This window comes from Symphalangus syndactylus, chromosome 11 (assembly GCF_028878055.3).
Source record: "Symphalangus syndactylus isolate Jambi chromosome 11, NHGRI_mSymSyn1-v2.1_pri, whole genome shotgun sequence".
NCBI classification, from domain to species: domain Eukaryota; kingdom Metazoa; phylum Chordata; class Mammalia; order Primates; family Hylobatidae; genus Symphalangus; species Symphalangus syndactylus.
The window spans coordinates 54,556,826-54,576,920 of NC_072433.2; the positions used below are offsets into that span (position 1 = coordinate 54,556,826).

At 53.0% G+C, this 20,095-nt stretch overlaps 1 protein-coding gene across 4 annotated transcripts in view; it reads left to right on the top strand.

The window, feature by feature from the left end:
• Positions 1–19,254, top strand: part of MVP (major vault protein) — a 28,200-nt gene extending 8,946 nt beyond the window's left edge. For 2 of the 4 annotated variants that reach the window (XM_055233064.2, XM_055233065.2), the window contains exons 2-15: positions 1,484–1,643; positions 1,851–2,046; positions 4,697–4,820; positions 4,899–5,030; positions 6,672–6,766; positions 7,672–7,908; positions 11,483–11,764; positions 12,898–13,142; positions 13,217–13,414; positions 15,731–16,117; positions 17,098–17,214; positions 17,393–17,519; positions 18,417–18,605; positions 18,982–19,254. In XM_055233064.2, coding sequence (XP_055089039.1) covers positions 1,519–1,643; positions 1,851–2,046; positions 4,697–4,820; positions 4,899–5,030; positions 6,672–6,766; positions 7,672–7,908; positions 11,483–11,764; positions 12,898–13,142; positions 13,217–13,414; positions 15,731–16,117; positions 17,098–17,214; positions 17,393–17,519; positions 18,417–18,605; positions 18,982–19,209 — 2,682 coding nt within the window. In that variant the 5' untranslated portion in view covers positions 1,484–1,518 and the 3' untranslated portion in view covers positions 19,210–19,254. Of the gene's footprint in view, positions 1–894; positions 1,285–1,483; positions 1,644–1,850; positions 2,047–4,696; positions 4,821–4,898; positions 5,031–6,671; positions 6,767–7,671; positions 7,909–11,482; positions 11,765–12,897; positions 13,143–13,216; positions 13,415–15,730; positions 16,118–17,097; positions 17,215–17,392; positions 17,520–18,416; positions 18,606–18,981 lie in introns of those variants that run through there. The other 2 variants (XM_063611933.1, XM_063611934.1) reach the window with 2 other exon arrangements.
• The last annotated feature ends 841 nt before the right edge of the window (positions 19,255–20,095 follow it).

Genomic DNA, 20,095 nt, shown 5'->3' on the forward strand with positions numbered 1-20,095 from the left:
GTAGATGGTGGAATTGATGAGGAATCACTTTTTTTTTTTTTTTTTTTTTTGAGACGGAGTCTCACTCTGCCTCTCATAATGCTGGGATTACAGGCATGAGCCACTGTACCTGTCCTGCCCAGACATTTTTGAGGGCATCACCAGACAAAAGAGGCTCCTCATTGGCCAGGTGTGATGGCTCATGCCTGTAATCCCAGCACTTTGGGAGGCAGAGGCAAGAGGATTGCTTGGGGCCAGGAATTCGAGACCAGCCTAGGCAACATAATGAGACCTCATCTCTACAAAAAAAAAAGAAAAATTAGCCAGACATGGTAGCATGCACCTGTAGTCTCAGCTACCTAGGAGGCTGAGGCATGGCTTTTGTGAGCTATGATCGCACCACTGCACTCCAGCCTGGGTGACAGAGTTAGACTCTGTTAAAAAAAAAAAAAAAAAAAAAAAAAAGTCTGACCTGAGTCTCTTAAGGATGAGGCTCTAGAGCACCTAGTAAACTTGGTCCTATTTGTGTGACTCAAAGGGACATGTCCAAAGTCCAAAGTGCTGGGGGCAGGGGTGGGGCTTAGGTAGGGCATGTGACATTCCTGAACAGGCCAAGCACTGGGTGAAACCACTCAGGATTCAGAAGCAGGTGGGATGGTGTGGGTGGAACATGATAATCATCCCCCTTCTCCTTCCTTTCCACCCTACCCTTGCTCACAACTGCAGGAGCTGAGGGTGGGAGAGAACTGGGGAGGAGGGGGCCAGAGTGATTTGCAGTGTTACTAATGCAGCTGGTTCTATGGAAGCCTCAGTTCCATCTGGGATCCCTTTCATGAGCAGTGGACTAGGTCTTCACATTTAGCCCAGGATTACTAAAGCATAGGAACGGGGGAGGAACATAGACACAGCTCATGCAAACATTCCTTTTGTTTGTTATGGCCAAATCGTAACCACTGGACTACCTGAGACATACAGATATTCTTTGGCTATGGGCTGACATTTGAATACAGCTGGGGTCTCAGGATTCTCTGAAATAAAGGGCTGCCTCCCTCTGGAGGAGCCAGGCAGCTCCTCAGAGCGGCTGCCCATTGCGTGCTGGACAAGGCCACGTCACCGCCTCCATGGCTCCCCAGTTTCCCAGCTTGCTGTATCTCTCCACCTTAGAGACTGGGAGCACTTTGATCTGAAGCTCTTTGCAGTGCTGGTGGCAGTGTAGGGGGAAGTAGTTGATGGGAGTGAGGGAAAGGAATTGGCAAGGAACCCTGGGCCTCTGTGGCTCACTGCATCAAGCAGTTCTTGGCAAAGGTAAGGTCAGGATGGGCTGTGTCGTCTTGGGTGGGGTGAAGACAGGGAGCAGTGGGCATGCGGATGCGGACAGGGAAGGGTGCAGTGGCCTGGCTGGAGGAGGTAGGGCCGTATCCCACCCAGAGCCTGTCTCCAGATTCATGCCTGCCCCACCCCAGGCTCCCCAGGTTCATCCTGTGTCCTCTCCCCTACCTAACAGTCATCTTCTGGTGAGCCCTGGGCTTAGGAGTCACTATGGCAACTGAAGAGTTCATCATCCGCATCCCCCCATACCACTATATCCATGTGCTGGACCAGAACAGCAATGTGTCCCGTGTGGAGGTCGGGCCAAAGACCTACATCCGGCAGGACAATGAGAGGTGGGTGTGGGGGCTGGGCTGTGGGGGATCCTCAGGGATGTGGGGGCCCGTTAGTCTGGCTGGCATAATGGTCCTTATCCTCCTCCCTGTTCCCAAGCAGGAGTGGCCCTCGCTTGGGTGATAGAGAGGTTGCTCTCTCATTTGGTGTCCTCTTTGGTAGTGGAGACCTGGTCCCAGGTCCTCACACCTCTTCTCATCTTCCTGCAGGGTACTGTTTGCCCCCATGCGCATGGTGACCGTCCCCCCACGTCACTACTGCACAGTGGCCAACCCTGTGTCTCGGGATGCCCAGGGCTTGGTGCTGTTTGATGTCACAGGGCAAGTTCGGCTTCGCCACGCTGACCTCGAGATCCGGCTGGCCCAGGACCCCTTCCCCCTGTACCCAGGGGAGGTGCTGGAAAAGGTACCTGGTTTCCTCACTCCCTATGCCCCACCCTACCTGTCCTCCACCTACCTCGGGCTCTGTACTGCTGCCTCCTTCTTCTTTTTTTCTTTTCTTTTTTTTTTTTTTTTTTTTTGAGGCAGAGTTTCGTTCTTGTCGCCCAGGCTGGAGTGCAGTGGCATAATCTCTGCTCACTGGAAGCTCCGCCCGGGTTCAAGTGATTTTCCTGCCTCAGCCTCCCAAGTAGCTGGGATTACAGGCACCTGCCACCACACCCAGCTAATTTTTGTATTTTTAGTAGAGACAGGGTTTCACCATGTTGGCGAGTCTGATCTCGAACTCCTGACCCCAGGTGATCCGCCTGCCTCGGCCTCCCAAAGTGCTGGGATTACAGGCATGAACCACCGTTCCCAGCCTGTACTGAGTTCTAAAGGGAAAACAAACCACGGCAGTGGGAGGGGTGGGGAGAGGCACTTGCTGGCTCTCACCAAGGGTGGAATTGACTCACTGTACTTCCACTCACCTCCAGCCACCCCCATCCTCCACACATGCCCCAAACACACCTGCTTCTTTTCTGAGAGCTGTTGGCCCATCTCACCTTCCCAGGCTCCAGAGCCTACCAGAAGTGCCCAGCCAGTCTGGCATTGAATGATGTGTGCCAAAGTTAAGCAGTTCATTCACCCAGTGCCAGACACTGGTGGGCAGTGCCAAAGCAGCAGTGACAAGCCCAGGCCTCAGGCTGTGCCTGTTCTAGGAGAAGCCATCACAGGCCTGAATCTATAGCCAGGCTCTTGTCCCCGTTGGCCTCAGGCCTGGGCCTGAGCAGATGGGTGTCCCACCTTCATCTTCCTTCCTTTACCTGTTCTTCCACCTTTACCTTCTGGCCATTTAATGTTTGTTTTTTTTTTGTTTTTTTTTTTTTTTTTTAGTAGAGATGGGTTTTCACCGTGTTAGCCAGGATGGTCTTGATCTCCTGACCTCATGATCCGCCCGCCTCAGCCTCCCAAAGTCCTGGGATTACTGGCGTGAGCCACCGCGCCTGGCCCCATTTAATGGTTTTTTTTACTGACTTTACTAACCAGTGCTGCTTGATCCTGAAAGCATAATAGCAGGACATGGGGAACTTTTAGAGACATTCATGTCCACTTAGGTGCAGACAGTTTGGGGGAAGAAGTGTGTGTGTAGAGAGAAAATGAAGAATAATTAAGACAATAACCCTTAAGGAATCCAAGTGAAAAGTATATAGGGATTCTTGTACCTTTTTTTTTTTTTTTGAGACGGAGTCTCACTCTGTTGCCCAGGCTGGAGTGCAGTGGCATAATCTCGGCTAACTGGAAGCTCTGCCTCCCGGGTTCACGCAATTCTCTTGCCTCAGCCTCCCGAGTAGCTGGGACTACAGGTGCCCGCCACCACACCCGGCTAATTTTTTGTATTTTTAGTAGAGACAGGGTTTCACCATATTAGCCAGGGTGGTCTTGATCTCCTGACCTCATGATCCACCTGCCTTGGCCTCCGAAAGTGCTGAGATTACAGGCGTGAGCCACTGCACCTGGTCTTTTTTTCTTTTGGATCTCCCCCTGTTGCCTAGATGGGAGTGCAGTGGGGTGATCATAGCTCACTGCAGCCTTGACCTCCTGGGCTCAAACGATCCTTCCACCTCATTCTCCCAAAATGCTGGGATTGCAGGTGTGAGCCACCGTGCCCTGCCTAAGCTTTCATTTTAAATATGTTCAGCCGGGCACAGTGGCTCACGCCATTAATCCCAGCACTTTGGGAGGCCAAGGTAGACAGATCACTTGAGGTCAGGAGTTTGAGACCAGGCTGGCCAACATGGCGAAAACCCATCTCTACTAAACATACGACAATTAGCCAGGCATGGTGGCATTCGCCTGTAATCTCAGCTACTTTGGAGGCTGAGGCATGAGAATCACTTGAACCTGGGAGGCGGAGGTTGCAGTGAGCTGAGATCGTGCCACTGCACTCCAGCCTGGGTAACAGAGCAAGACTCTGTCTCAAAAAAAAAAAAAAAAATTAGCTGGGGGTGGTGACACACGTGTAATCCCAGCCGCTCAGGAGGCTGTGACAGGAGGATCACATGAGCCTGGGAGATTGAGGCTGTTGTGAGCCATGGTTGTACCACTGCAGTCCAGCCTGGATGACACAGGAAGACCCCGTCTCCAAAAATTAAAAAAAGCCAGGTCTTCCTTTGAGCCCCAGTTTCAGTTCAAAGGGCCTTCTCTAACTTCTCCTTCATCTGAACTCCTGAGACAGGGTCTTGCTCTGCCGCCCAGGCTGGAGTGCAGTGGTGCAGTCATAGCTCACTGAAGCCTTAACCTCCTAGGCTCAAGTGATCCTCCCACCTCAGCCTCCTGAGTAGCTGGGACTACAGGTGTGCGCCGCCACCATGCCTGGCTACGTTTTTTTTTTTGTAGAGATGGGGTCTTGCTATGTTGCCCAGGCTGGTTCTTGAATGTCTGAGGTCAAGCAATCCTCCTACCTCAGCCTCCCAAAGTTCTGGGATGACAGGTGTGAGCCACTGTGCCCGGCCTCCACCCTGGTCTTATTTCAGGACATACGGAGATGGATGTTGTGGACCCGCCTCCAGAGCATCAGGCGTGGCCCTGGGGTCACAGCACTGATTGTTCTGTGTCCCCACCTTCTTCCCCACTAGGACATCACACCCCTGCAGGTGGTTCTGCCCAACACTGCCCTCCATCTAAAGGCACTGCTTGATTTTGAGGATAAAGATGGAGACAAGGTGGTGGCAGGAGATGAGTGGCTTTTCGAGGGACCTGGTAAGTTCTGTCTCCATAGGGCTCCCTGCCTTCCTGCCATAGCCCTGATACCTTCTGACCATCACCTTCCCTCCCCAGGCACGTACATCCCCCGGAAGGAAGTGGAGGTCGTGGAGATCATTCAGGCCACCATCATCAGGCAGAACCAGGCTCTGCGGCTGAGGGCCCGCAAGGAGTGCTGGGACCGGGACGGCAAGGAGAGGGTGACAGGTGGGGTCATCAAGGGGTGATGTTGGTGGGTGGGCAGGAGGGGTCCCCACTGCAGGGGAAGCAGGGGAAGGTTGAGGAAAGCCTCCTGTAGCCCCAGAGAGGCGCTTTCCTGGTATCTGTTGAAAGCTATCGAGGGCCGCCCACTGCTCTTCCTTCCCCACCCCCGCTTCATGCTGTTTCCACTTGGGTTGGAAAATGTGACCATGACCAGGTGGATGTGGCTTTTCCTTCCCCCACCTTCACCATGAGCTGTGGGCAGTGGCCATGACTTAACCTGATTCTGGATCAACAAAGCAGATGTTCAAATACAATTGACAAATGTAGGCCAATAGGTACAGTGGCTCACACCTGTCATCCCAGCACTTTGCCAAGGTGGGTGAATCGTCTGAGCCCAGGAGCTTAAGACCAGCCTGAGCAACACAGTGAGACTCTGTCTCTACAAAGAACTTAAAAATTAGCCTGGTGCTGTGACATACACCTGTGGTCCCAGCTACTCAGAAGGCTGAAGGGGGAGAATTTCTTGAGCCCAGGAGGTGGAGGCTGCAGTGAGCTGTGATTGTACCACTGCACTCCATCCTGGGCAACAGAGGTACTACCCCGAGGTACTACTATTCCCACTTCCTTTTTTTTTTTTTTTTTTTTTTTTTGAGACGGAGTCTTGCTTTCTTGCTCTGTCGCCCAGGCTGGAGTGCAGTGGCGCAATCTTGGCTCACTGCAAGCTCCGCCTCCCGGGTTGACGCCATTCTTCTGTCTCAGCCTCCCAAGTAGCTGGGACTACAGGCGCCCGCCACCACGCCCAGCTAATTTTTTTTTTTGTATTTTTTTTTTAGTAGGACAGGGTTTCACCGTGTTAGCCAGGGTGGTCTTGATCTCCTGACCTTATGATCCACCAGGCTCGGCCTCCCTAAGTGCTGGGATTACAGGCGCAAGCCACCGCACCTGGCCATTCCCACTTTCTATATATCAAAACTGGGATGCAGAATGCAGGTTGCTTGCCCTGGGGTGTGGCCAGGCAGGTTGAGGCTGGGACCTGCATCCAGGCACTCTGGCTTCTCCAGTAAACCAAAGGATATCCACAACTCTAACAGAGGCAGTTCTGTTGCCTGTTTTAGCGGAAGGACAAAAGTTGGTCTTTGGAGCTTAGAGAAGGCAGAACAGGCTGTTGGCATAGCAGCAACTTGGGCATCTTAGGAGGCCAAGGTAGGCGGATCACTTGAGGCCAGGAGTTCCAGACCAGCTTGGGCAACATGGTGAAACACCATCTCTACAAAAAATACAAATATTAGCCGGGCGTGGTGGCACATGCCTGTAATCCCAGCTACTCAGGAGGCTGAGGCATGAGAATCACTTGAACCCAGGAGGCTGAGGTTGCAGTGAGCTGAGATCGCAGCCTGGGCAACAGAGGGAGACTCCATCTCAAAAAAAAAAAAAAAGCTTTTAAAATTCAATTGGGGTGGGGGTTTGTTTTCCTCTGGCCTCAAAAGAATGAATAAGAGGACTGCAGTCAGGACCTTGAGCCTGGGGTCAGTGCCATCTTTTTGCCTATGAAATCTGTCAATCCCCTGTGTCTAGGCTGCAGGGAGGGGTAGGTGGGGAGCAGGCTGGGGGACCCTTGTTCCTTACCCTCCACTCTTGGCCCAGGGGAAGAATGGCTGGTCACCACGGTAGGGGCGTACCTCCCAGCGGTGTTTGAGGAGGTTCTGGATTTGGTGGACGCCGTCATCCTTACGGAAAAGGTTGGTGCTCTGGGGGCTGTGGTTTAAGGGACCTGGGGTTAGGGAACCCTCCAAGTGGCAGAGAATGGTGGTAGAATGGCATGAGAGTAAAAGAGAAGTAATAATTTTAGGGTCACTTAAAAAAATTCAGAGATCAGATTGCCTGAGTATTCTGGATCATCTGAAGGGTTAAATAGTCTTTCTGGGGCTGGGGACAATGGCTCACATCTGTAATCTCAGCAATTTGGAAGGCTGAGGCAGGAGGATCCCTTGAGGCCAGGAGTCTGAGACCAGCCTGGGCAACACAGTGAGAACTCATCGCTACAAAAAATTTAAAAATTAGCTGGGTGTAGTGGAGCATGCCTGTAATCCCAGTTACTCCAGAGGCGCTGAGGCAGGAGAATCGCTTGAACCCCAGAGGCAGAGGTTGCAGTGAGCCATGACCATGCCACTGCACTCCAGCCTGGGCAACAGAGCGAAACCCTGTCTCAAAAAAAACAAAGCCGGCCGGGTGTGGTGGCTCATGCCTGTAATCCTAGCGTTTTGGGAGGCTGAGGTGGGAGGATCACCTGAGGTCAGGAGTTCAAGAGAAACCTGGCCAACATGGCGAAACCCCATCTCTACTAAAAATACAAAAATTAGCTGGGCGTGGTGTCACGCACCTGTAATCCCAGCTGCTCAGGAGGCTGAGGCAGGAGAATCGCTTGAACCTAGGAGGCGGAAGTTGCAGTGAGCTGAGATCGCACCATTGCACTCTAGCCTGGGCAACAAGAGTGAGACTCCGACTCAAAAAAAAAAAATCCCTGGATTGGTAGAAATTGTCTCTGAGATCTGGGAGCATTGGGAGAGTTTGGTGGCCAATGGGGCTCACAGATCCCCTGAAGTTGGAGGCAGGTCACTCAAGTACCCAACACCTTGCTCTGCAGACAGCCCTGCACCTCCGGGCTCGGCGGAACTTCCGGGACTTCAGGGGAGTGTCCCGCCGCACTGGGGAGGAGTGGCTGGTGACAGTGCAGGACACAGAGGCCCACGTACCAGATGTCCACGAGGAGGTGCTGGGGGTTGTGCCCATCACCACCCTGGGCCCCCACAACTACTGCGTGATTCTCGACCCTGTCGGACCGGATGGCAAGAATCAGCTGGGGCAGAAGCGCGTGGTCAAGGTGAGGTCCCTACACCTCCCACAGAGGACTGCCCCGGGAGATGTATGCCCTCTGTGGCACGAGGCCCTCTGCCCTCTCTCCCTTCTCTCCTCCAGACGCACATTCTAGGAACACCTTCTGTGCCTTTGCATGCTTAGTTCTTACACACCTGAGACACTGGCCCATTTGATTCCTGGCAGCCTCTGACTTACCCCTCAGACCTGAAGTTAATTCCCCTTCTGGGAAGGCCTCCTGGCTACCCCCTGCCTGAGGCTCTGAAACTCTGATACAGTCATGTGCCACTTAACGATGGGGATACATTCTGAGAAATAGTCCTTAGATGACTTTGTCTTTGTGCAAAAGACTGCACTTATGCAAACCTAGATGGCACCTGGGCTAGATGGCATAGCCTGCCCCTAGGCTGCCAACCTGTGCAGCACGTGACTGTCCTGAATACTGCAGGCAGCTGAACACAATGGCAAGTACTTGTGTATCTAGCCATAGAAAAGGTAAGGTAAAAATACAATATTAAAGCTTCATTATAGGCCAGCACAGTGGTTCATACCTGTAATCCCAGCACTTTGGGAGGCCAAGGCAGGTGGATCACTTGAGGTCAGGAGTTCCAGACCAGCTTGGCCAACATGGGGAAACCCTGTCTCTACTAAAAATACAAAAATTAGCCGGGTGTGGTGGCAAGAACCTGTAATTCTAGTTACTCGGGAGGCTGAGGCATGAGAATCACTTGAACCCTGGAGATCCAGCCTGCAGTGAGCCAAGATCGTGCCACTGCACTCTAGCCTGGGAGACAGAGTGAGACTATCTCAAAAAAAAAAAAAAAAAAAAAAAAAATCTCCATTATAATCTTACGGGACCACCATGTGCAGTCTGTAGTGGACTGAACTATCATGCAGTGACTATATTTCACATCTTTAATATCCTGGTGTTCACTTCGCTTTGTCATCTTTTGTAAAATAAACCTCTTGGTTTACCCTCTCCCACCCCCTACCTCATCCCCTCTCTGAACTACATGTGGGAATACCAGGAGTTGCCAAACTCATTCTGTAAAGGGGGCTGGATGGTAGATACTCCAGGCTCCGTGAGTCATTGTTTCTGTGGAAGTTCTTCAACTCTGCTGTTATGTCAGGAAAGCAGCATGGGCAGTACATAAACAAGTGAGTACTGCCATGCTCCTGGAATAGTTTATTTGCAAAAACAGGAGGCAGAAAAAGTAGAAATAGGCCAGGCACGGTGGCTTACACCTGTAATCCCAGCACTTTACGAGTCCAAAGCGGGTGGATCACTTGAGGTCAAGAGTTAGAAACCATCCTGGCCAACATGGCGAAATCCCTTCTCTACTAAAAATACAAAAAAATTAGCTGAGCATGGTGTCAGGCACCTGTAATCCCAGCTTCTCTGGAGGCTGAGGCAGGAGAATCGCTTGAACCCAGGAGGCGGAGGTTGCAGTGAGCCGAGATCACGCCACTGCATTCCAGCCTGGGTGACAGAGCAAGACTGTCTCAAAAAAAAAAAAAAAAAAAGTAGAAATAACCCAATGTACATGTATAATGAATGGATAAAAAATTGTAGCATATCCATACAATGGAATATCATTCAGCCATAAGAAAGAAATGGCAGGCCAGGCGCAGCAGCTCATGATTATAATCCCAGTGCTTTGGGAGGCCGAGGCAGGAGGATTGCTTGAAGCCAGGAATTTGATTTGTTTTGTTTTGTTTTGAGACGGAGTTTTGCTCTGTCACCCAGGCTGGAATGCAGTGGCGTGATCTCGGCTCACTGCAAGCTCCGCCTCCCAGGTTCACACCATTCTCCTGCCTCAGCCTCCCGAGTAGCTGGGACTACAGGCGCCTGCCACCACGCCCGGCTATTTTTTTGTATTTTTATTAGAGACAGGGTTTCACCGTGTTATCCAGGATGGTCTCGATCTCCTGACCTCATGATCCGCCCGCTTCGGCCTCCCAAAGTGCTGGGATTACAGGCCTGAGCTACTGCACCCAGCCCGAAGCCAGGAGTTTGAGACCAGCCTGGGTAACATAGTGAGACCCCATTTTTACAAAAACTTTTAAAAATTGGCCAGACATGGTGGCACACTTGTAGTCCCAGCTACTTGGGGGCTAAAGTGGGAAAATCACTTGATCCCAGGAAGTGGAGTGTATAGTGAGCTATGATTGTGCCACTGTACTCCAGCCTGAGGCAATAGAGTGAGATCCTGTCTCTAGGAAAAACAAAAATAAATGACATATGTGCTACAACATGGATAAAGTTGAAAACGTTATGCTAAGTGAAAGCCGGCTGGACGCAGTGGCTCATGCCTGTAATCCTAACACTTTAGGAGGCTGAGACGGGCACATCACCTGAGGTCAGGAGTTCAAGACCAGCCTGGCCAACATGGTGAAACCCCGTCTCTGTTAAAATACAAAAATTAGCTAGGCATGATGGTGGGTGCCTGTAATCCCAGCTACTGCTCGAGAGGCTGAGACAGGAGAATCCCTTGAACCCGGAAGACAGTAGTTGGAGTGAGCCGAGATCCCGCCACTGCACTCCAGCCTGGGCTGCTGAGCCGAGACTCCATCTCAAAAAAAAAGAAAAAAAAAAAGAAAAAAGCCAGACATCAAAGACCACATATTGCATGATTCCATTTATATGAAATGTCCAGAATAGGTAAACACATAAAGAAAATAGACTAGTGGTGGGTGGGGTGGGTGGGGAGTGGCAGTAACTTCTAGGTACAGGATTTCTTTTCAGGGTGATGATGAAAATACTCTAGACTTAACATAGTAGTGATGGTTGGACAACTTTGAGTATACTAAAACAACTGAATTATGAATTTTATACTCTAGATGGGAAAATTTCATATGTGGATTATATCTCGAAATTTTTTTAAAAAACAGGCGGTGCTGGGCATGGTGGCTCACGTCTATAATCCCAGCACTTTGGAAAGCTGAGGTGGGTAGATCGCTTGAGTCCAGGACTTTGAGACCAGCCTAGGCAACATAGCAACACCCCATCATCTATGAAGCACACAAAAATTAGCCGGGTGTGGTGATGCGCATCTGTAGTCCCAGCTCCTTGGGAGGCTGAGGTGGGAGGATTGCTTGAGCCTGGAAGGTTGAGGCTGCAGAGAGCTGAGATCATGCCACTGCACTCTCCAGCCTGGGCAACAGAGCAAGACTGTCTCAAAAAAAAAAAAAAAAAAAAAAAAAGGCAGAATCCAGATTTGGCCTGAAAACCAGAGTTTGTCGAGCCCTAGGTTACACCATCTCTAGAGAACAAAGCCTGGGAGAAAGAAGAAAAAACAGGTTGATTTTTAATGGTTTAGCTTGCGTGGATCCAGGTCCTGACAGTTTATGGAATCTTTCAAGGACACGTTTCACGTTTGGCCAGATGAGATTTGGCAGGTGTTTGTGTACAGCCTCACAGTCCAGACAGTGCCTCACCGTATTTTGATGTGGGGGTGGGGGCGGGCTTCTGGGGCTCTTGTCCTCCACACAGGCCTGAGACAGCACGGGACTGGGGAGGTGCCATTGGAGGCACCCGCAACCCTAAGGGCACTGACCCTAACTTCACGTCTCCCCACTAGGGAGAGAAGTCTTTTTTCCTCCAGCCAGGAGAGCAGCTGGAACAAGGCATCCAGGATGTGTATGTGCTGTCGGAGCAGCAGGGGCTGCTGCTGAGGGCCCTGCAGCCCCTGGAGGAGGGGGAGGATGAGGAGAAGGTCTCACACCAGGCTGGGGACCGCTGGCTCATCCGCGGACCCCTGGAGTATGTGCCATCTGCCAAAGTGGAGGTGGTGGAGGAGCGCCAGGCCATCCCTCTAGATGAGAACGAGGGCATCTACGTGCAGGATGTCAAGACCGGAAAGGTAATGGCTGGGAGTGAGTGGCAGTGCTGCCACGTGGCCTTGGCCTTGGTGGCGACTTCCTCTGGGTGTGTGGGAGAGGTGGGCAGGGACTTCAGCAGCATGGAGAGCCATATCAGGTGGGCTGTCTGGTTGGGGGAGGACACTGTATGGAGTGTTTGCCATCCTTCTGCGTTAAATATCTCATTTGAAGTGTTAGAACCGACCGGGTGCGGTAGCTCACGCCTGTAATCTCAGCACTTTGGGAGGCCGAGGCAGGCAGATCACCTGAGGTCAGGAGTTCGAGACTAGCCTGGCCAACATGGTGAAACCCTGTCTCTACTACAAATACAAACATTAGCCAGGCGTAGTGATGGTCTGAGTAGTCCCAGATACTTAGGAGGCTGAGACAGGAGAATTGCTTGAACTGGGAGGCGGAGTTTGCAGTGAGCCGAGATCACACCACTGCACTCCAGCCAGAGCCACAGAGTGAGACTCCATGTCAAAAAAAATATTAGAACCTCCACTAAGAGGACAAGTGTGGGTTTAGGACAGGGACCCTTTCCCACAGCAGACCTGGTTCCCAGCATAAAGGTCTGATGGGGTGGCCAGGGAACAGGAAGGACCTCCTCCCTCATGCCCATATCCCAGTGGAATCTTTCATTTTTGCTGCTTCACCTAAAACCTTGACCTTGATTTGACCTCGGGCCACATCTCCAACCTCTAAGAATCCAAGCTGGAAGTCCAGCTTGGAATCCAGGGGAGCATCCGTGTACACAGCCTACTTCACCATCCCCAAGGTGCCCTCCAAACTGCCCCATGAAGGAAGATTCTAGAAATGACATTGAGTACCTTCTCTATGCCAAGAGCTGTTTGAGCTAGACATGTGAGATGTCATTCACCCCTAGACCCTGCAAGGTAGCCACCGTCAAGTCCACTTGACACATGAGGAAACTGAAGCCCAAGGGGTGAGGTAGTTAGCCCACGATGACAGGGCCAGCAGATGGCAAACCCGGGGTGGAGCCTGGCCTCCCCGTAGAGAAGGTGTTTAACCTCGCGCTGCGCCTTCCCTGGATGGGCTGTGCTTCAGGACAGCTGGGCAGATCTTCCTCCCTTCCACCCTTACGGGCAGCGTCCCTCCCTGTCCTTGTCCCAAGGTGCGTGCTGTGATTGGAAGCACCTACATGCTGACCCAGGATGAAGTCCTGTGGGAGAAGGAGCTGCCTCCCGGGGTGGAGGAGCTGCTGAACAAGGGGCAGGACCCTCTGGCAGACAGGGGTGAGAAGGACACAGCTAAGAGCCTCCAGCCCTTGGCACCCCGGAACAAGACCCGTGTGGTCAGCTACCGCGTGCCCCACAATGCTGCGGTGCAGGTGTATGACTACCGAGAGAAGCGAGCCCGGTGAGTGCTGGCAGGGCGGGGTGTAGGGGGTGGCTCTCCATGGGTCTGGCTCTGACCCCCGGCTGTCTCTGCAGCGTGGTCTTCGGGCCTGAGCTGGTGTCGCTGGGTCCTGAGGAGCAGTTCACAGTGTTGTCCCTCTCGGCTGGGCGGCCCAAGCGTCCCCATGCCCGCCGTGCGCTCTGCCTGCTGCTGGGGCCTGACTTCTTCACAGACGTCATCACCATTGAAACGGCGGATCATGCCAGGCTGCAACTGCAGCTGGCCTACAACTGGTAAAAACGGGGATAGGGCACGGGGGTGCACTCCTGGAATCCCAGCACTTTGGGAGGCTGCGGTGGGAGGATCGCTTGAGCCTAGGAGATCCAGGCTGCAGTGAGCCATGATGGCCCCACTATACTCCAGCCTGGGTGACAGAGCAAGACCCTGTTTCTTTGTTTTTTGTTTTTCGTTTTTTTGTTTTTTGGTTTTTTGTTTTTTGGTTTTTTGTTTTTTGGTTTTTTGGTTTTTTTTGAGACTGAGTTTCACTCTTGTTGCCCAGGCTGGAGTGCAATGGCACGATCTCGGCTCACTGCAACCCCCACCTCCCGAATTCAAGTGATTCTCCTGCCGCAGCCTCCCAAGTGGCTAGGATTACAGGCATGTGCCACCACGCCCCGCTAGTTTTGTATTTTTAATAGAGATGGAGTTTCTCCATGTTGGTCAGGCTGGTCTCGAACTCCTGACCTCAAGTGATCCACCTGCCTCGGCTTCCCAAAGTGCTGGGACTACAGGCATGAGCCACTGCACCCGGTCAACCCTGTTTCAAAACAAAAAAAACAAACTGGGTGGTGAGCAGTGGGTGAGGGTTCCTGCTGGGTGAAGCCTAGGAACCCCAAGAAAAGGAGGGTCCCCTCAAGTGCTGGTGCTGGGCTCCTCATGAGGGCAGGACACCTCATTCAGTGCCGAGGTCAAGAGGGAACCCGGGAGTTCACGCAAATCCAGGGAAGGCGTGGGCTCACCTACTGGGGTCAGGACTCAGGGATCCAGTAGCAGGACACTACCCCAACTAAGCTCCCAGTGTGCATGCAGCCAAATGCGTAACTGTCGGGCTGTTAAAAGATGCATGGGACACAGCTGGTGGGAGTGGGCAGTGCGAGGGGGCGGTGAGAACACAAGCTCTGAAACTGACTGCCCTGGCCTGTGCCCCAGCCCTGCTGTTTGCAGCCTGTGGACCTGGGCAAGGGACAGGGTGCTTTCCTCAGTTTCCCCATCTGTAACATGAGGAAGACAGCATTACCTCCTTCACAAGGCCATTGAGAAGATGCAGTGAGCGTTAGAACAGTGTCTCTATTGGTCAGCGCTCAATAGCAGCTATTAGGATTGGGTGAGATAAGTCATGTACAGAAACAGTGTTCATGACTGGGTACCGTGGCTCACACCTGCGATCCCAGCACTTTGGGAGGCCGCAGTAGGAGGATTGCTTGAGGCCAGGAGTTTGAGACAAGGCTGGGCAACGTAGCAAGACTCTGTTTCTACAAAAAAATTTTATAAACTAGCTGGGCATGGTAGTACATGTCTACAGACCCAACTATTTGGAAGGCTGAGGTGGGAAAATTGCCCGAGCCCAGGAATTTGAGGCTGCAGCGAGCTGTGATTGTGCCACCGCACTCCAGCCTGGACAACAGAGGCCCACAGAGACCCTGTCTCGAAGGAAGGATGGAAGAAGGAAAAAAAGAAAGAAAAGAAGTCAGGGGTGGGGCTCATGCCTGTAATCCCAGCACTTTGGGAGACTGAGGCAGGCAGATCACTTGAGGTCAGGAGTTTGAGACCAGCCTGGCCAACATAGTGAATCCCTGTCTCTACTAAAAATACAAAAATTAGCCAGGCGTGGTTGTGGGCACCTGCAGTCCCAGCTTGTAGTCCCAGCTACTCAAGAGGCTGAGGCAGGAGAATCTCTTGAATCTGGGAGGCGGAGGTTGCAGTGAACCCAGATTGCGCCACTGCACTCCAGCCTGGGCGACAGAGCAAGACTGTCTCCAAAAAGAATATTCAGTACTCCCAAGCATGTCCCTCACCTCTTAGCTGAGAGCAGCCAGTGCCCTGATGGCGGCAGACAGCTGATGACATATTCCCAGGCACTATAGCATCATAGTTAAGAGCACAGGCCCCAGAAGCAGCTGCCTGGTTCAGCTTTCTGGCTTGTCACATGTTATATGGCAAGTCTTGGGCCAGCCACTTGACTTCTCTGGACCTCTACTTCTTTATCTGTAAAATGGGGGTGATGATCATTGCCATCTCATAGGGTGGCTGAGTGGATTAAAGGAGAACGTGTTAAGTTTTTAGGACCTTACCAGGCATACATTAGCATTCTCTATTGTGAGAGACCCTGCCTGGCCACACAGGGTGGGTGTCGAAGTTCTTCTCGGAGAGAGTTGCTGGCTGGGCGTGATCACACGTGTAGTCCCAGCACTTTGGGAGGCTGAGGTGGGAGGGTTGCCTGAGCCCAGGAGTTCAAGACCAGCCTGGGCAACATGGCAAGACCTTGTCTCTTCTAAAGAGAGATTCCTGGGTGAAAGCAGCTTGCCCATTCTGGGCCTGTTTGTTTACAGGCACTTTGAGGTGAATGACCGGAAGGACCCCCAAGAGACGGCCAAGCTCTTTTCAGTGCCAGACTTTGTAGGTGATGCCTGCAAGGCCATTGCATCCCGGGTGCGGGGGGCCGTGGCCTCTGTCACTTTTGATGACTTCCATAAGAACTCAGCCCGCATCATTCGCACTGCTGTCTTTGGCTTTGAGACCTTGGAAGCCAAGGGCCCTGACGGCATGGCCCTGCCCAGGCCCCGGGACCAGGCTGTCTTCCCCCAAAACGGGCTGGTGGTCAGCAGTGTGGACGTGCAGTCAGTGGAGCCTGTGGATCAGAGGACCCGGGACGCCCTGCAACGCAGCGTGCAGCTGGCCATCGAGATCACCACCAACTCCCAGGAAGCGGCAGCCAAGTAAGTGAGGCTGGGAGCTTGGCTGCCTGTAATGCCCATGGCAGGCCACTGCCGGGAACTGGATAACCTGGCATCCCTTATGGACTGCCTGCTGCCATCCCTACCCTCAAAGATCTATTCCCTACCCAACAGATCAGGTGACCCACTTAAAATGTGAATCAGGCTGGGCGCGGTGGCTCATGCCTGTAATCCCAGCACTGTGAGAGGCTGAGGCAGGAAGATCACTTGAAGCCAGGAGTTTGAGGCTGCAGTGAGCCATGATTGCGCCACTGCACTCCAGCCTGGGCAACAGGCCTGGGAGACTGACCCTGTCTCAAAAGAGAAAAAAAAAAAGCACATATCAGATGCAGCTCCTGCAGCCTCACATCTTGCATGTGATAAAACCTAAACTCCTTCCTGCAGGTCCAGCCAGCCTCCCCTGATTTGCCTTCTAGCCTCCCCCTTCCATGTTCCTCGTCCCCGGAACATGTTCCAGCTGACATGTTCCAGCCCCACTGGCTTCCTCTGCTCCTTCAATGCACAGCTTGGACCCACCTGAAGGCCTTTTGCAATGGCTGTTCCTGCTGCCCAGAAAGCTTTTTCCCCGCCCCCCACCCCCGAGCTCCCTTCCAGGCAGGCTTCTCCTGGTTTCAGCCCAAAGATCCCCTCCTTGGGGAACACTTTTCTTTCTCTCACAGCTGAATAGCACCCTCTTTGCCTGGTCTCTCCCACACTTGTCAATGTCTGAAATCCTCCTTGTATACTTGTTTTTTTTCCCACTCGAGTGAAAGTAGGGGCCGCAGTCACGCCTGCATTTGTCCAGCCTAGAATGACACTGGCTTGTGGCGCGTATACCATTCTGGGTTGAGTTGCGTATCGGGTGCCTTCTAGGGGCTGGGGTCTGTCCTGGGCACCGGTTTGGTTGGTGGTCGCTGCCCTTGGCGCTCCTGTTCCTGCTCTGGCCCCTGGCCAGCCTCTCACCTGTGTTCTGTCTCCTCCAGGCACGAGGCTCAGAGACTGGAGCAGGAAGCCCGCGGCCGGCTTGAGCGGCAGAAGATCCTGGACCAGTCAGAAGCTGAGAAAGCTCGCAAGGAACTCTTGGAGCTGGAAGCTCTGAGGTGGGTTGAGAACTAGAGGAGGAGACTGGCAGGGGCTGAGGGTCTTAGGACAGCAACTGGTGTGGGCAGCGGGCCGGGGTGGGGTGTCGATGAGACAGTGCACGGCTACAGCATAAGTCAAGGCTGTTGGGGGACTGGGCTGTCTCCTGGGTCTTACCTGACTCTGCCTTCTCCCCAGCATGGCCGTGGAGAGCACTGGGACTGCCAAGGCGGAGGCCGAGTCCCGTGCAGAGGCAGCCCGGATTGAGGGAGAAGGGTCCGTGCTGCAGGCCAAGCTAAAAGCACAGGCCTTGGCCATTGAGACGGTGAGTGGGAGGAGGCATTAGGAAGGGGTGGCCTTGAGGCCTGGAAAAGGCCCATTCCCTACAGTCCCTGAGACTGTATAGGACACCAGGTCCCCCAACATAAAGCCCTATCCAAGTACTTTGTATTTGCAAAGTCCTTTGCCTTGTAGGATTCATTGACTCCATTGCTGGAAGGTAAGGATTAGAACACCCATTTTGCAGCTGGGCACTCATGCACTGGCCACTTGGCACAAGCGCCGCGTGTGCTTCACAGGCATGATCTTATTTAATGCTTGAAATCCCATTAAGAGGCTGGGTGCAGTGGCTCACGCCTGTAATCCTAGCACTTTGGGAGGCTGAGGCGGGTGGACCACCTGAGGTCAGGAGTTCAAGACCAGCTTGGCCAACATGGTGAAACCCCATCTCTACTGAAAATACAAAAAATTAGCTGGGTGTGGTGGCATGCGTCTGTAATCCCAGCTACTTGGTAGACTGAGGCAGGAGAATTGCTTGAACACAGGAGGTGGAGGCTGCAGTGAGCTGAGGTTGTGCCACTACACTCCAGCCTGGGCAACAAGAGTGAAACTCCATCTCAAAAATAAAGTAAATAAAAATAAATGTAAAAAGAGGCCTAGTGTGGTGCCTCATGTCTCTAACCACAGCACTTTGGAAAGCTGAGGTGGGAGGATCATTTGAGGCCAGTTCAAGACCAGCCTGGGCAACATAGCAAGACCTCATCTCTACAAAAACAAAATTTTTTAATTGGCTGGGTGTGGTGGCACGTGCCTGTAGTCCCAGCTACCCAGGAGGCTGAGGCAGGAGGATCCTTTGAGCCAGGAGTTCAAGGCTGCAGTGAGTCCTGATCTGCATTCCAGCCTGGGTCAAAAAATAAACAATGCTGGATTTTTCCCCTTCCAGGAGGCTGAGCTCCAGAGGGTCCAGAAGGTCCGAGAGCTGGAACTGGTCTATGCCCGGGCCCAGCTGGAGCTGGAGGTGAGCAAGGCTCAGCAGCTGGCTGAGGTGGAGGTGAAGAAGTTCAAGCAGATGACAGAGGCCATAGGCCCCAGCACCATCAGGGACCTTGCTGTGGCTGGGCCTGAGATGCAGGTGAGAGTTGGGGAAGGTGTGTTGGTTTCAGGACCAACCTTAGAACCAGGAAGGCAGAGCCAAGGCGGAAAACACAACATCTGGAAAGATGGTGGGGAAGGGAGTGGTGAGTGACCTGTCCCTGCATCGTGGGTCTTTCACACAGTGTCATGCTGCATCAACATCAGGCACTGTACTAGACCCAGCAGTAAGCCAGAACTCCAGAGGAGACAGGAAATGGATGGGACGCCAGTCTGACAGGCGTTTCCAAGGCAGTCAAGCAGGGTGGTCAGATGCAGGGGAGGTGACCCTTCAAACCAGCTGGCTTAAGGAGGGTCACTCTGAAGTGGCCAGGGTTTGACGCCCATCTCAACTTCCTCCTGTTCTCACCCTCCAGGTAAAACTGCTTCAGTCCCTGGGCCTGAAATCAACCCTCATCACTGATGGCTCCACTCCCATCAACCTCTTCAACACAGCCTTTGGGCTGCTGGGGATGGGGCCCGAGGGTCAACCGCTGGGCAGAAGGGTGGCCAGTGGGCCCAGCCCCGGGGAGGGGATATCCCCCCAGTCTGCTCAGGCCCCTCAAGCTCCTGGAGACAACCACGTGGTGCCTGTACTGCGCTAACTCCTGATTAATACAATGGAAGTTTCTGGGCATTTAAAATTTCAACACTTTTCTCTTGTCTGACGTTGGTTGGGGTTACCAGGGAGCTTAATGGTGGGGAGGGGAGGTGTCCCTGACATCTTTTTTTTTTTCGAGCTGGAGTCTTGCTCTGTCACCCAGGCTGGAATGCAATGGCGCGATCTCTGCTCACTGCAACCTCCGCCTCCCAGGTTCAAGTGATTCTCCTGCCTCAGCCTCCTGAGTAGCTGGGATTATAGGCACATGCCACCATGCCCAGCTAATTTTTGTATTTTTTAGTAGAGATGGGGTTTCACCATGTTGGCCAGCCTGGTCTCGAACTCCCAACCTCAGGAGATCTACCTGCCTCGGCCTCCCAAAGTGCTTGGATTACAGGTGTGAGCTACCACGCCCAGTCGACATCTTTAGATAGTTACAGGAGACTATTCTCCTCCGTAAAGGAGAGAGGACCCCGCGGCAGGGGAAGGATGAGCTGGAAGTCACCCAGTAGGAATGTGGCCCCAAAGCCTTGTGCACTGGGCTTCCTAGAGCCCAGATAGGGGCGATGATGCCACCGGTGGGGGCATGGGGCCCACACTGGCAACAGCTCACCACCTGTTTTCCAGGAGCCCAGCTGCCCAGTAGCTCTCAGCTGTGGCAGATGCAGCCCAGCTTCCCATCGGGGAGGTGCCCTCTGGCGCCACCTGCTGGTAGTACCCACAGCACCAGCAGACATGCCAGGTTTGCACCCGGTGCTGTGCGCTTGTCCCTTCCCAGGTGGGGGTGTCAGGTTGGGGAGGAGGACCCTGCCTAGGGCAGTAGGAATTGGGCATCTCCTTGAGCTTCCAGTCTGGCCTATCTGGGAGTACTGAAGGAGGAGTGCCCTTAT